At 42.7% G+C, this 13006-nt stretch overlaps 1 protein-coding gene across 1 annotated transcript in view; it reads right to left on the minus strand.

Annotated features, from left to right (window-relative positions):
• Positions 1-12301: 12301 nt before the first annotated feature.
• The window catches only part of CWC27 (CWC27 spliceosome associated cyclophilin), a 212029-nt gene continuing 211324 nt past the window's right edge, over positions 12302-13006 (minus strand). Inside the window, exon 14 of the mRNA XM_073905418.1 lies at positions 12302-12788. Within this exon, the coding sequence (XP_073761519.1) occupies positions 12716-12788 (73 nt within the window). The 3' untranslated portion in view covers positions 12302-12715. The remainder of the gene's footprint in view (positions 12789-13006) is intronic.

Here is a 13006-nt window from a genome sequence, read left to right on the forward strand (position 1 = left end):
AACCCACACTGGACACTGTAGTGAGATTTGGACAGTTGCATGTCCCTGTGGCCCATGCTGCTAGAGCCCTTGGGAAACTTATTCTAGAAGGAACTAAACATATCATAAAATCTAAGCTCTCGGAAAGAGGAAATGAAGTTTGTATACCCATTGGTTGTCACCATGCTTGGATATAGCCCTGGAGTCTACTTTCTCTGGAGCGAATGGATAAGATAATGGATAAGTCTGAGAACAAAGACAGTAAAACTCCTGTGCAGTTGTGTTTAAGTACTGTTCTGCTATTCTGAGGTACGAGCCATATCTCAGCACTTGCTTCAGAAAATCCAGGTCAGGGCGCCTGGGTGGATCAGCCAGTTAAGCGGCTGCCTTCGGCTTAGGTCATGATCCCAGAGTCCTGGGATCGAGCCCCACATTGGGCTCCCTGCTCAGTGGAGAGTCTGCTGCTCCCTGTGACCCTCCCCCCTCTTGTGCTCTCTCTCTCTCTCTCTCTCTCTCTCTCACTTTCTCTCTCTCAAATAAATGAATAAAATCTTAAAAAAAGAAAAAAGAAAATCCAGCTCAGTGTGTATGGTTTGCATTTAAAACACACACACACACACACACACACACACACAACAACAACAACAATAACAACAACCACCACCTAACCATTACAATACCAACTCCAGGTGGTTCCTTTCTTTTCTTTCTTTCTTTTTTTTTCTGGTGTTAAGTCTGTTTAATATCTTTAATAATTCTATCACTTCTAAGTCCTTCCACAAAGGGCATTACAGTTCTTCAGTGTATTGCAAACATATCTTTAAAAAAAGAGCCAACCTTAATGTTGAAGCTCTAATACAAATTTTTAATCACTGGCAGCACTATACTATAAAGCAAAATGAAGAACATCTTATTTAAATAAAACAAAACAAATATAATACTTCACTGGGGAATATATCCAGCACATTTTTTTCTTTATATATCTACATCCAATGGTAGTAGTTTATGGGCTAATTTAAAAACAAATGCAAATTTTAAAAAATAATGAAAGCCACGTTTTTCTCGGGAATAGTATTGTATACATGCCATATAGCTTGTTTTTACAGCAGATACTAGTTTGCCAAACTTCAGTGGCAAAACACTAAGTTGTGAGTTTTGTATTGTCCACCTAGCTGTTTCTCGCTCCCCTGGAGAATCTGGTAGTGAGTAATGTTGAGAAACCAGCTTGTTGACACCATTTCTCTTCTTACAGGCAACTCCACTGTGACACAATATTCATACCCTTAAAATGCAAGGCCTCCCACAAATCCACTGGATATCACAATGTTCTGTTTGATAGATTCTGTTGCTTCTTCACTTGTATTGATTTCAAGTGCTGCCTTATTTGCTCCTTTCCTAATCTTTTCTGTCTTGTTTACATCTTTTTCAACGCTCTTCCAGTCAGTCTGCACATAGCCACTGTGACTGGCAATCTGAAGAAGAAGAAAGCCACCACCTACTGCAGTTTTCAACTTTCTGGAGCAAAACTCCCGCACACCGGCCAGTCACTCCACCCATTGCAATCTGGGTGGCACTGAGTGTTTTTCTACCATAGGTCTGGAACTGTGGCCAAACATTCGATGCCACTAATGGTGTCTCCTTGCATATTCAGTTAAATCCAACACTTGGTAAGACTCGTCATTGCTTTCATACTCTTGGGGAGGGGAGTTCCAGGTTCCCGGTTGCCATGATACCGCTGGCCCAGGTGGTTCCTTTCCCATGTAATGGAAAACATCACTCTCCCCTCTGCCCCTCCCTCACAGAGGCTGTGAGGAGTGTGGTCCTTGTCTACGAATTTAACGGAGGAGGGTCTCACAAGGGGAAATGCTAACACTTTCACTGGGTCTTTGTGTAACCAAGTAAGCAGCCAAATAAAAGCTCACATCCTCTTTCTAAAAAGACATGACAGCAAATTGTAGTGCATGATTCCTAATTGGATCCTGAATTTAAAAAAAGAAAGAATTGTCAAAGATATTTTGGGATAACTGAAGACAGTCCAATAGGGATTGAATATTGATTAGATCCTCGCTATTCAGAATGTGGGTCACTGACCACACCAGCAGCATTACCTGGGAGCTTGTAAGAAATGCAGCTTCAATCCCCACCCTAGGTGGTTTACAGGCACATTAAATGTTGAGAAGCATGTGTGTGAGAATGCATGCACATTCTAAGTAGAAAAATTTGGAGGTATGTCTGTAACCCAGACTGAAGGCGACGCTTTCAAAGGAACTGGACCCTAGATTCCTACAAGGCATCGTGGATTGTCCTGCTGGAGCCGTTAAAGTCTTCCAGGTGGGATAGACCAGGCATGGAGGTGTCTTCTGCACCGAGGAGTGTTGGAATTAGACCAACCCCACAAGAAGAAACTCCGGAGTCCCAAAGGTGCCTGGGGATTCATTGCACTCTGCGACAAGAAGTCAACAAGGTTAGCAATTTGGGTGTGTCCCCTTAACTTGGTGGGGATTTTTTTCCCTTTGTTGGATGACACAGCTTAAAATTCCTTCCTTTGTGTGTTGTAATTCCCTCTGGTTTTCCCCAACCCTTTACTGTGGTTGGACAACATCCCTACAACTTTGTGTGTTGGTGACAGGGGAGAAGTGAGACCTGCCCTGTGGTCACAGCCCTCCGGGGAGGCCTTGGCAGGGGTAGCAGCATCACTGGCAGGGGGCAGAGGTCGCTGGGTTCCAGGCTGTATTTTTCAGAAGGGGAGGTGAGCACTCCTCGGTCTCATTTAAGTGTCTCTGTGTCCTCTCAGGTCTGAGCCTTGTATTCAGGATTACTAACTCTGAGAACGTCTCTCTGATTGCCAAATCACAGAAGGGGAAGTGGGGAGGATGAGCCTCTCCCAAGCCCCATATTTCTATAGCTATAAAGGATTTGATTCATGCTGGGGCATTTATTTCAAACAAAGACTAGCACAAACTGAAAAGAACTGAGAAATTACATCCTCCCATTCTTGTTTCCAAATTCCGTTCAGGTTTGAAACTTATTTGAGCAATTTTCATTTTGAAACATGAAAAGGTGAAAGAATCCAGCCTCTTTCTGTTAACAGTAGACAAAGATAAGCATCTCTCCACAAAGGTACGAGATTATGTTACCCTTCTGGAATCCTGGTAGCCAATTCAAGTTGTTTTTGAAGCACAATGCTACCCATGAGGCCTAAACCAAAAGAACCAGACATTCCAGATTGACTCAAATAATTCCATTTTTTAAATGTAATGTTCTGGCACCTCTGTGATTTCCATATTTGTTCCAGTTTTCATCACACCCTGTGATATTGAATGGCAAGATCAGGAACAGAATGCTTCTTTGAATAACTCAGGGGCCTTCCTACCTTGTGGCTGTCAGGTGTAGGACACAGTTTGTCAGGAATTAAAGGAAAACACAATTTCCATTCAAGAATTTAATTCTCCTTCAATACATATAAAGAGGGGAAAAATTGTTTTGTGGTTTATTGTGGGGAGGGGAAATCTTCTAAAAAAAAAAAAAAGACAAAACAAAACCAAAAGAAGGAAATTCTCAATGGAAACTATGGATCTTTGATGAACTTTTTATTTCTGCATGATTTGAGATTTATTAAGAGCCAAACTAAAACCTATTTTGTTTTTCACTGTGTCTTATAAGTAAGGGGGAAAAAATGACAGTAACTACTGAGCCATATCACTCTCAAATACATAGTACCTTGGCTTTGCATGCAAGTCACAATGCTTCTAGAGACCCCATGATAGGGAAGGTAAATCCTTTTCATTTTCTTTGGAACTATTTGGTAACATTCACAGCTCAGAGCTGGGATGTCCATCCTACAGTTTATGTGGCTTAGCTATGTTGTCTCTGACTCTACAGAAGAGTTTACAACCGAACTGGAAAACAGCTCTCCTGTGCTCCATCTAGTCTAGTCTATGTGGGCCAGACTTTATCAGTTTTTGGTACTCTGTGTGATAATGACCGCTTGCCAAACACGCTTGTCTGAATTATTCCATAAAACATGCTTGATAAATGGTCTTATCAAGACCACTAGGTCTTGAAGAACTTAAATTAGTCCCAGATGACTCTCTTTTCAGTTAAAAGATACATTTAAATAAAATGTGAATGTAAACATATTTTCAACTCAGAGTTCTATTTTGACCACTGAAGCACATTCTGGCACTAAGCACTCTTTCTATTTTTGACATTTGTGAGTTTTGCATTTGTTGGAAACAAACAGGATCTCAGGTGACTGTATCTATTTTTTATATTTATGACTTTTGTATTTGCTGGAAACAAGTTCTCAATTTTCTGTTTGCAAAATGAAATCATAACAGATGCTTCATAAGGATCTGAGGATGAGTAAATAAGCTAGTAGACATAAGGCATTTATCACAATGCTGGGTACATAGTGACTGTTCAGTAAATGTTGCAACTTAATTCCTTTAGCTTGTGGTAGAGGTACACACACTTGAAAGGTGATTTAAATATATTCATTTCTATTGTTTTTCAAATTAATGTATTCATCTCTCATTGTAAAGTAATGGATTTTGGCGCGACTGGGTGGCTTAGTTGGTTAAGCGTCTGCCTTCGTGCCTTCAGCTCAGGTCACGATCTTGGGGTCCTGGGATCGAGCCCCACCTCAGGCTCCCTGCTCAGTGGGGAGTCTGCTTCTCCCTCTCCTTCTACACCCCACCCTCCCCCCACTCGTGCTCTCTCTCAAATAAGTAAATAAATACTTAAAAAAATAATGAGTTTTAATAGAAATTCAGAGCTAATTTTTTGTGCATTTGTTAAGTTTTTAAAAATTTAAGGCTCTTACTGATCTGCTTATAAAGCCCTCTGCTCTTCCAGTGCAACTTCGCCACTTTTTTCATGCTCCCAACTCACCATTTGGACAGAAACATGCTGGTGCACAGTTTCTTTTCCAGTTCTATAATTGACATGTAACACTGTGTAAATTTAAGGTGTATTATCATGTATTGAATCATACCTTTATACATTGTAAAATGATTCCCATCATAGGATTAGGTACCACCTCCATCACATCACATAATTACCATTTTTGGTTTTTTTTTTTTTGTGGTGAGGACATTTAAGATTTACTCTCTTAGGAACTTTCAAGTATATAATACAGTATTATTAACTGTAATCACCATGCTATCTATTAGATCCCCAGAACGTATTCATTTTCTAATGAATCTGAAACCCGGAAGTTTGTACTCTTTGACCAACAGCTCCCTATTTCCTACTTCCCATGCCCAGCTCCTGGTAACCACCATTCTACTCTGTTTCTGTGAGTTCTGCTTTTTTATTTTTTTAGCTTTTTATTTTTTATTTTTTTAAGTAAGCTCTATGTAACCCCAACATTGGGTTTGAACTCAATGACTCTGAGATCAAGAGTGAGAAGTTCTACCTACTGAGCCAGCCAGGCGCCCCAAGTTCAACAATTTAGATTCCATATATAAGTGAGATCATATGGTATTTGTCTTTCTCTGACTTACTTCACTTAGCATAATGTCTTCAAAGTTCATCCACATTGTCAAAAACAGTAGGATGTCCTTCTTTATTGTGGCTGAATAATATTTCACCATATATATGAATAATATTTATTCATAAAAATATATATGAATATTTCTCTATATATTATCTTCTTTATCAATTACTCCACTGATGGGCATTTAGGTTGTTTCCAATACCATGGCTATTGACTCCACAGTTTCTTGTATCGTTTTTTTCCTTGACTAGAAAACTTCTTCCCCAGTTTCCTTTATTATGATTCTGCTTTTCCTTTAAGGCCTGGTTCACACATTTTTTTCCCTCTTACAAAGTCATTTCTGATTCCCTTAGTCCAAAAGTAATATCTCCTTTATAGTCATTCTAATGATATTGAAAATTTTTTAAATAGAAATTTAAATTTAGAATAGGATTAGATTTACAGAAAAGTTGCAAAGATTGTCTGGAGGATTCCAATATACCCCTTAGCTTATGTCCCCTAATGTTCACATCTTACATTACTCTGGAACATTTGCCAAAATGAATAATCCAGAATTGGTACATGGATTGAACCCTTTTAACTTATATTGTAGCTGACTCTTAACTGTAAGCTTCTTGAAGCCACGTTCTATGGCCACTAACTTAGTCATTTCTGTAATCTGTATAAATCCAGTGCTTACCATTGTGTACTGAGTAGGCACTAAAACATTATTTGTTGAATGAATTGCTTTCATTGCCTGAACTACCTACTTCAACAAAACCTGTCAGTTTGTTTGTTTATTGTAAGTTGACTTTGTATTGAAGTAAAATATACATGCAGAAAAATGTGATCATAAATATAGAGCCTCAATGAATTTTCACAAAATGGACACACTCATGTAACTATCACTGAGATCTTCAAATAGAACATTTCCTGCATATTTTCTTTCCCTGGAAGCCCCCCAGTATACCCCTTCCAGCCTTCCATTTTGACTTCTTCCATTGCCCTCAGTTTTATTTTAACAATGGGACACAGTGTCATGGTTCATGATTATAATGCAACTCTCTTTTATATTGTTATCATACCCATGCAAAGTGGCTTGAATCTATCTATTAAAAAATTCACTGCTTGATTAAAGGAAGTACAATGAAGCAGATTTTCCAACCGCCAAACAATGTCCATTGTCTCTGTAGTTTATACAGTTTCTTCATCAAGGCCCAGCTTATAGTTGGGTGTACCCACTTTGGGCTGAGGGACAATTCCAGTCTGAAAACATCAGTCAGGCCACTGTAGGAAGTAGGATATAAACCATTTTGGTTTCTGTTCCCTTAGAAACACATGGAACAAAATAAAGTTTGCCAAATGGAAATATACAAAACCACTGGGGAAATAAATGTTATTTTTAAGCTTCTAAGAGGCTATCACAAATAACTGGGAGGAGAGTGGAAAGAATTCAAAAAGCAGGTGACCTTTTAACAGCAGAACACAGCAGGGTTAGCAAGTGCCTGGAGAATGTTGTGACTTGGAGAAAGAGATGCTGAGAGACCAGCCTGGGCGGGACTGACCTCAGTGGACACGATGAGACTGGAGCTGGCTTTTCCCCATCCTACGAGAGCTGGATAGCAAAAAGAAAAACCATACTACAGAAATGGGAACTGTGAGAATCCCTGGGTACCAAAAAAAGGAGCAGATTTGGAGATCTGGGAGCTGGTCGGTTTGTTGTTGGCAGCCAGGTCTGGAGTATCACCCTCAGAAGATTGGCTTTCTTCTACTCCTAGAGCAAATATCACCCTGAGGAGATGTGACCTGTCCCCTAAGTGGAGACCACAGAGGCGGGGCAAGTGGGTTAGGAGGAGGAGGATGGCTGCACTGTCAGTAGAGAAAGCTGCTCGGCAAAGGGGACAGGGAGAAGGGCAGGCATCTCTTCTGGATCCAGAGGAAAAAGAAAGCCACCATGGCCTGTCTCTGTCCTTCTGAAGTTACACCACTGCTTCACTGCTAGTTCTCAGATGGGTCAAGAATTGACAGCTGCTTTGCAAAGTATATGCCGATTACACAAATGGCCTGCTTTGTGGTGTGCATTTAAAACAAGACAGAAAACGTTGCCAGTCGGTCAGTCTAGCTTTCCACACAGATAGCATTGAGACAACTGGCTCGACTGGAGATAGTTTGTGCCACATTTTCTCTCATAAAGGGAAAGCCTCCACAGACCAAGCAAAGAGGGAGATGCCAAGAGCTGGCTGTTCCTGCTTATCCCTTGGGTTGCAGACAATCACAATTCTAAGCACAACAGGGACCTATCGTGTTTTGGTATTCACATAACTACTAGCCTTGCATGCCCTTTACTAAGCAGACAACAGTATGTGTAAGATCTTCTGGAAAAAAAGGTGCTGGAGCTTGAACGTATTCCCTAACCACCAGCCTTTCTCCCACCATCTCTATCTACTACCACAACTTCCAGTCAAGGTGACTTGCAGGAGATTAATAGAAGTAGGTAGATGCAGGAGCTCACAGAAAAGTATCGGAGAGCTCATTGGCTCCATTTATCCTAGGTTATCTGGAATCTTACAAAAACATACCAATCTGTCTTTACAGAGGAGCAGATCACAGCAAGGTAGAAAATACATTAAGTGGTGTTACTCTTCCTTCACTTAGACCAGTTCTTTCTCTGAATTTCTGATTTTTTTTTTTTGGTGAGAGAAAGTTTTCCCAAATACTACATTGGAGCTTGTGACTAACAGAATTAAAACTGAATGTTCAACATCAGTGTTCTAAAAATCATAAGCCACTTATCTTCATGGAGAGTTTTTCTTTTTTTAAAAAAAAATCTTATTTATTTGACAGAGAGAGACAGAGAGGGAGAAATAGAGGACAAGCAGGGGGAGCTGCAGCCAGAGGGAGAAGCAGGCTCCCCACTGAGCAGGGAGCCCAATGCGGGGCTCGATCCCAGGACCCCAGGATCATGACCTGAGCCGAAGGCAGATGCTTAACCGACTCAGCCACCCGGGTGGCTGAGAGTTTTTCTTTTAAGTTCCTGGTTACTGTTTTTCCTTGATCTCTCTTTCTCACCCCAGTAAGAGATGCATCCTCCTTTGCTACTAACCTCCACCTCCATTGCAAAGCCTGTGACGTCCCACTTCACAGGCACAAAAGCTCATCCTACTGCTCTGCCCCATCAGCCCTCTATCCTAACTCTCTACCATCAGTCTTACGGAAAGGAGCAGAAGTTTCCAAGTTTCTGTCACTCCTGAACATACGCTGGTTGAGATTCTTAGGTAGGGCTTGTATGCCCCACCAACCAACAACCCCCAAACCCCCAAGGTGCAGAGATGGTCTACCCACTACCATATACCAGTAAAAATTAGAGACATACTAGATGCCCGTAAACTGAAATTACATTTAAGTAACTGATGGTACATCCACTAAGGGAACTCTTTATGAGCTTTAAAGCAATGTTTGCTAAAAGTACATGTTTCTGCCACAATAATAAATTTAAAAAGGTAGGGTACAAAATAATGTATAACATGACTGCAGCTGAGTGATGCTTAAAACCTAAAAACATGTTGGAGCGCCTGGGTGGCTCAGTTGGTTAAGCGACTGCCTTCGGCTCAGGTCATGATCCTGGAGTCCCGGATCGAGCCCCGTATTGGGCTCCCTGCTCGGCAGGGAGTGTGCTTCTCCTTCTGACCCTCTGACCCTCTTCCCTCTCGTGCTCTCTATCTCTCATTCTCTCTCTCTCTCAAATAAATAAATACAATCTTAAAAAAAAAACCTAAAAATATGTTGGGGAAAAAAAAAAAGACTGGACACAAATGCTTCAGAATTAACAGACCGAGGCCTGAGGAGACGGCTTTGGGTGATTCCTTTTCTCTTTTTAACTTTCCACCTTTTAATTGAGCATGTCCTCCTTTTATAATTATGAAAAAGAAAATCTTGAGCTTTTGCATTTAACCAGTGAGCAAAAGCAGTGACAGGGGCGCCGTGGCCGGGCACCCGGCGCTCCAGGGGCCACGGAGCGGATTTGGCGGTGTCCGCCTGGGCCGGGCGGGGTCTCTGGGACAGCCTCCGGGACACAGGATCCTGCTCCGGCAGGAGCTTTCAGAGAGGAGCCCAATTTATCTCTGAGCAGATGACGTCACCCGGAGAAAGGCAGAAAGTGCTGATTAATCACGAACTCAGGACTAATCCCTGGAAAGCACTCCGGTCGAGGTGACACAAGACGGTGCCCCAAGCACGACTGCGAGCTCCGGCGCCGTCACGGGACCGCAAATCCGGGCCGCCACGCCACGCCGCGCCGCGCCGCCGCCCGGATCGCTCTGCGGCGCAGGTGGCGCATGCGCAGCCCGCAGGCCAGCCCCTCAGCCGCGGGCGCGCCACCTGCTCGGCGTCGCTAACCTCGCGCCCGCCGGGGCCGGTTCTCTCCGGCCTGCGACCCTGTATCCTGCCTGCTTAGTGGTCGCGAACCGACTAGCACGCTCTTAAAGTCGACTGTCACAGTGGTGGGAAGTCATTGGCCGAGATCTCACTTTTCCTTGGAGAAAGTTCTCACACAGTGTGAGAGAAAATTTGTATAAAAGGTTGTCTGTGCTCTTGAGGAGAAGAGAGTGATCAAAGGACTCTGGGAGACTGAGATGTCAGTAGAGGTACCTGGCGGTGAAATATATTCCTGTTAGGAATGGCTTTGTAAAATGTTCTGAAAAGAATCCTGGGTGAGGCTAGGCAAAAGCAGGAGGAGTGGGAAGCTGCTGGGCTCTGCTCAGACGGAAATGCTGAGAAGAGTGCCCAGGAGCAGATGGAGTGTGGGGCGCCTCCGTCTTGCCTTCACAGCGTTGCTTCTTAGAGCGGATGCTCACGCAAACGTGGCCTTGTGGCCAGTCTTGAAGGAGCCCCTTCTGGCGCCCTGCAGCGCAGTGCTCCAGCTCCCCAGCCTGCACTTGTAGTCTGGTTTATTTAGGCACATGTTAAACAGCGAACCGGGTGTGAGAAAGGCCTTGGCGCCTGGGGGTGAATGGAAATAGAGCTGGAGTTCTCCAGTGAGCGGAATTGGCACCCCTCAAAAATACCCACAGACTCAAATTGCCCTACTGATGTGTTTTAATCACGTCAAGCCTTGTCACCGTCTTTCTGTTTTCTTTCCTTTTTCCCTTTCTCTTACAAAGCAAAGGTCTCACTAGGGTTGTTTGCCAGGACCCTCCGTGCTGCCTCATGTTCGAGTGCCTTGGCAAGGAGAAGGACGTTTCTATCGTCTTTTGATCGCCGCTGGAGTCTCAGACCTTTGAAACTTTTGAACTCACATCCATTGTTCGACACTAGAAGCTACTGATTTCAGCAACCGTGGTGCTCTCTTGCTTATATTTCTTTGGCTCAAATATGGTATCTTTTCTGCCTCTTGGGCCCAAGGGAATGGGGATATGGAGGAAGGTTCCCAAGTCATAATCAGCAGCTTGATTCCTGTGACCTTTTTGGAGTTCATAGTAACCAGAGTCAACAACAAACTGGGTTTAGGAGAAACAGCAGCAGGTTTATGTAGTTCAGAAAAGATAACACAGTTCCAAGACATGGGGAGAACAGATAAGGATGTTTGGTAGTTGCTAAAATCAGAACTTGTCAAACTGGGGTTATCATCAGAATCACCCCAGGCAAATTAAAAATACAGACTTCCCGGGTTGGGATTCAGGCAGACATCTGTGTTTTTCAAAACTCTTGGGAGATTCTGACATCAGCAAAGGCTAGTTTATGGCTTGGGCTTCTGTGAATCAGGGGCAATACATTGTGCCTGGAGGGAGTTGCTGATCAGAATTTATGAGGTTCTGGAGATATATTTGGCCCAGTTTGCCAAAATTATACCGTTATTGTAGGGCATGACCTTAAGACTTGGGACACAGAGCTGAAGGGATCTGGGAAGAGGACAGAGGTACCTACCTCCTGAGTGACTAGGAAGCAAAGACTTGCAGGTCCATTAGCCCCGGGGAAGGGTGTTAGGCTCAGGTCAAGGAACAGCCAGTGGAGAGGGATAGTAACAGGACAGTCCAAAGTGGCTGCACAGCTCTGCTGAGCATCTACCCACCTGATTCCCAGCTCCACCAGCAGGGAAGGGCTGTAAGTTAAAGCTTATAGGAACCTAAAACTCACTCTTAGACAAGAGTTCTAAATTTAGTAAGCTTTGAGTAAAGGAGGTAACAATAATATTAGTAATAATTGCTAATACAAATGATGTCGTGGTTAGCATTTATTGAGCACTGTGCTAAACACGTTACAAGAATGAGCCAATTCAATCCCTCACAACAATCTTTTGAGGTAAACCGTAATGTCCAGTTTATAGATGAGGAAACCAAAGCTCATAGAGTTTAGGTGAATCGTCAAAGAATTCCCGACTAGTTGGTAGCAGAGACAGAACTTGAACATAAGGTTGTTTGACTGCAGAATGTGAGTTTTTTTGATGTGAGACTTCCCATTTCAGAGGCTTATTTATTCCCAGGGTAGAGTTGAATGCAAGTCAAAGAGTGGGGTGGTGGTTAAGAGAAACTTAGGAATCAATGATGGTAAATGCTAAAATATGCAAAGAGCAATTAATTTGAAAACTCACATCTTATATAATTGGGGTCTTTTTTTTTTAAGATTTATTCATTTATTTTACAGAGAGAGACAGGTGCACACACAAGCGGAGGGAGGGACAGAGGGAAAGAGAATCCCAAGCAGACTCCCTGCTGACCGGGGAGCCTAATGCAGGGCTCATCTCATGACCTGAGCCGAAATCAGGGGTTGGATGCTCAACCAACTGAGCCACCCCGGGCGTCCCCGGGGTTGTTGTTTCAATTTGGTTATTCACAGTCTGAGATCTTAATAGTTCCTTGACACCTTGATATCAACCTGAGGATTAGGTAGGCACATGATAAACCACATCAGTGGGTCTAGAGGAGAGTTAGGTTCTAAATCTTATTTTAATAAACAACTATTCATACCTTTCCAGAATCATAAAAAAACTAGTATAATTTTGTTAATATAGCCTTCACATTTTAGCAGTGTCTCTAAAGTGCTCACCAACTTGGTTTGAGAAGGAGATTGGCAATGACTTGGAAACTATGTCGTCCTTGTAACATGGGCTTGAGAGTCCAGTGAGGGAAGAGTAAAGGAAATGACAAAGCACCCTTTGGAGGATGATGACAGAAATCTACGTATGAAAATAATCACACCTTGGGGATCTTGGAGGGTCTGCAAGCACTACTGATTACTCACCAGTTGTAAGCTCTCCCAGCATTAATCCATCTTGGCAGTGGGAAGGACATTACCACATGACTGCATTGCCTGCTGGCTTCTTACAAACTCCTGGCTGGAAAAGAAAATGAGTGAATATTCACTCTGGAAGAAGGAATTGTTTCCTGTATAGAGTCTACCTCATGAAGGTCCTTCAGGCAAGCAAACCAGGTTTTAAAATTTTATTTTTCTGTTGACCACATTCCAACAAATTCTGAAGCATCTAATTCCTATCTTGGAAGAGTTTCCTTGAGGTTTAACCAGACTCATGTCAGGCCAGTGGCCACTAAGATT

This window comes from Callorhinus ursinus, unplaced genomic scaffold (genome assembly GCF_003265705.2).
Source record: "Callorhinus ursinus isolate GAN/ISIS: 27379988/994484 unplaced genomic scaffold, GSC_fseal_2.0 scaffold23, whole genome shotgun sequence".
Lineage (NCBI taxonomy): Eukaryota > Metazoa > Chordata > Mammalia > Carnivora > Otariidae > Callorhinus > Callorhinus ursinus.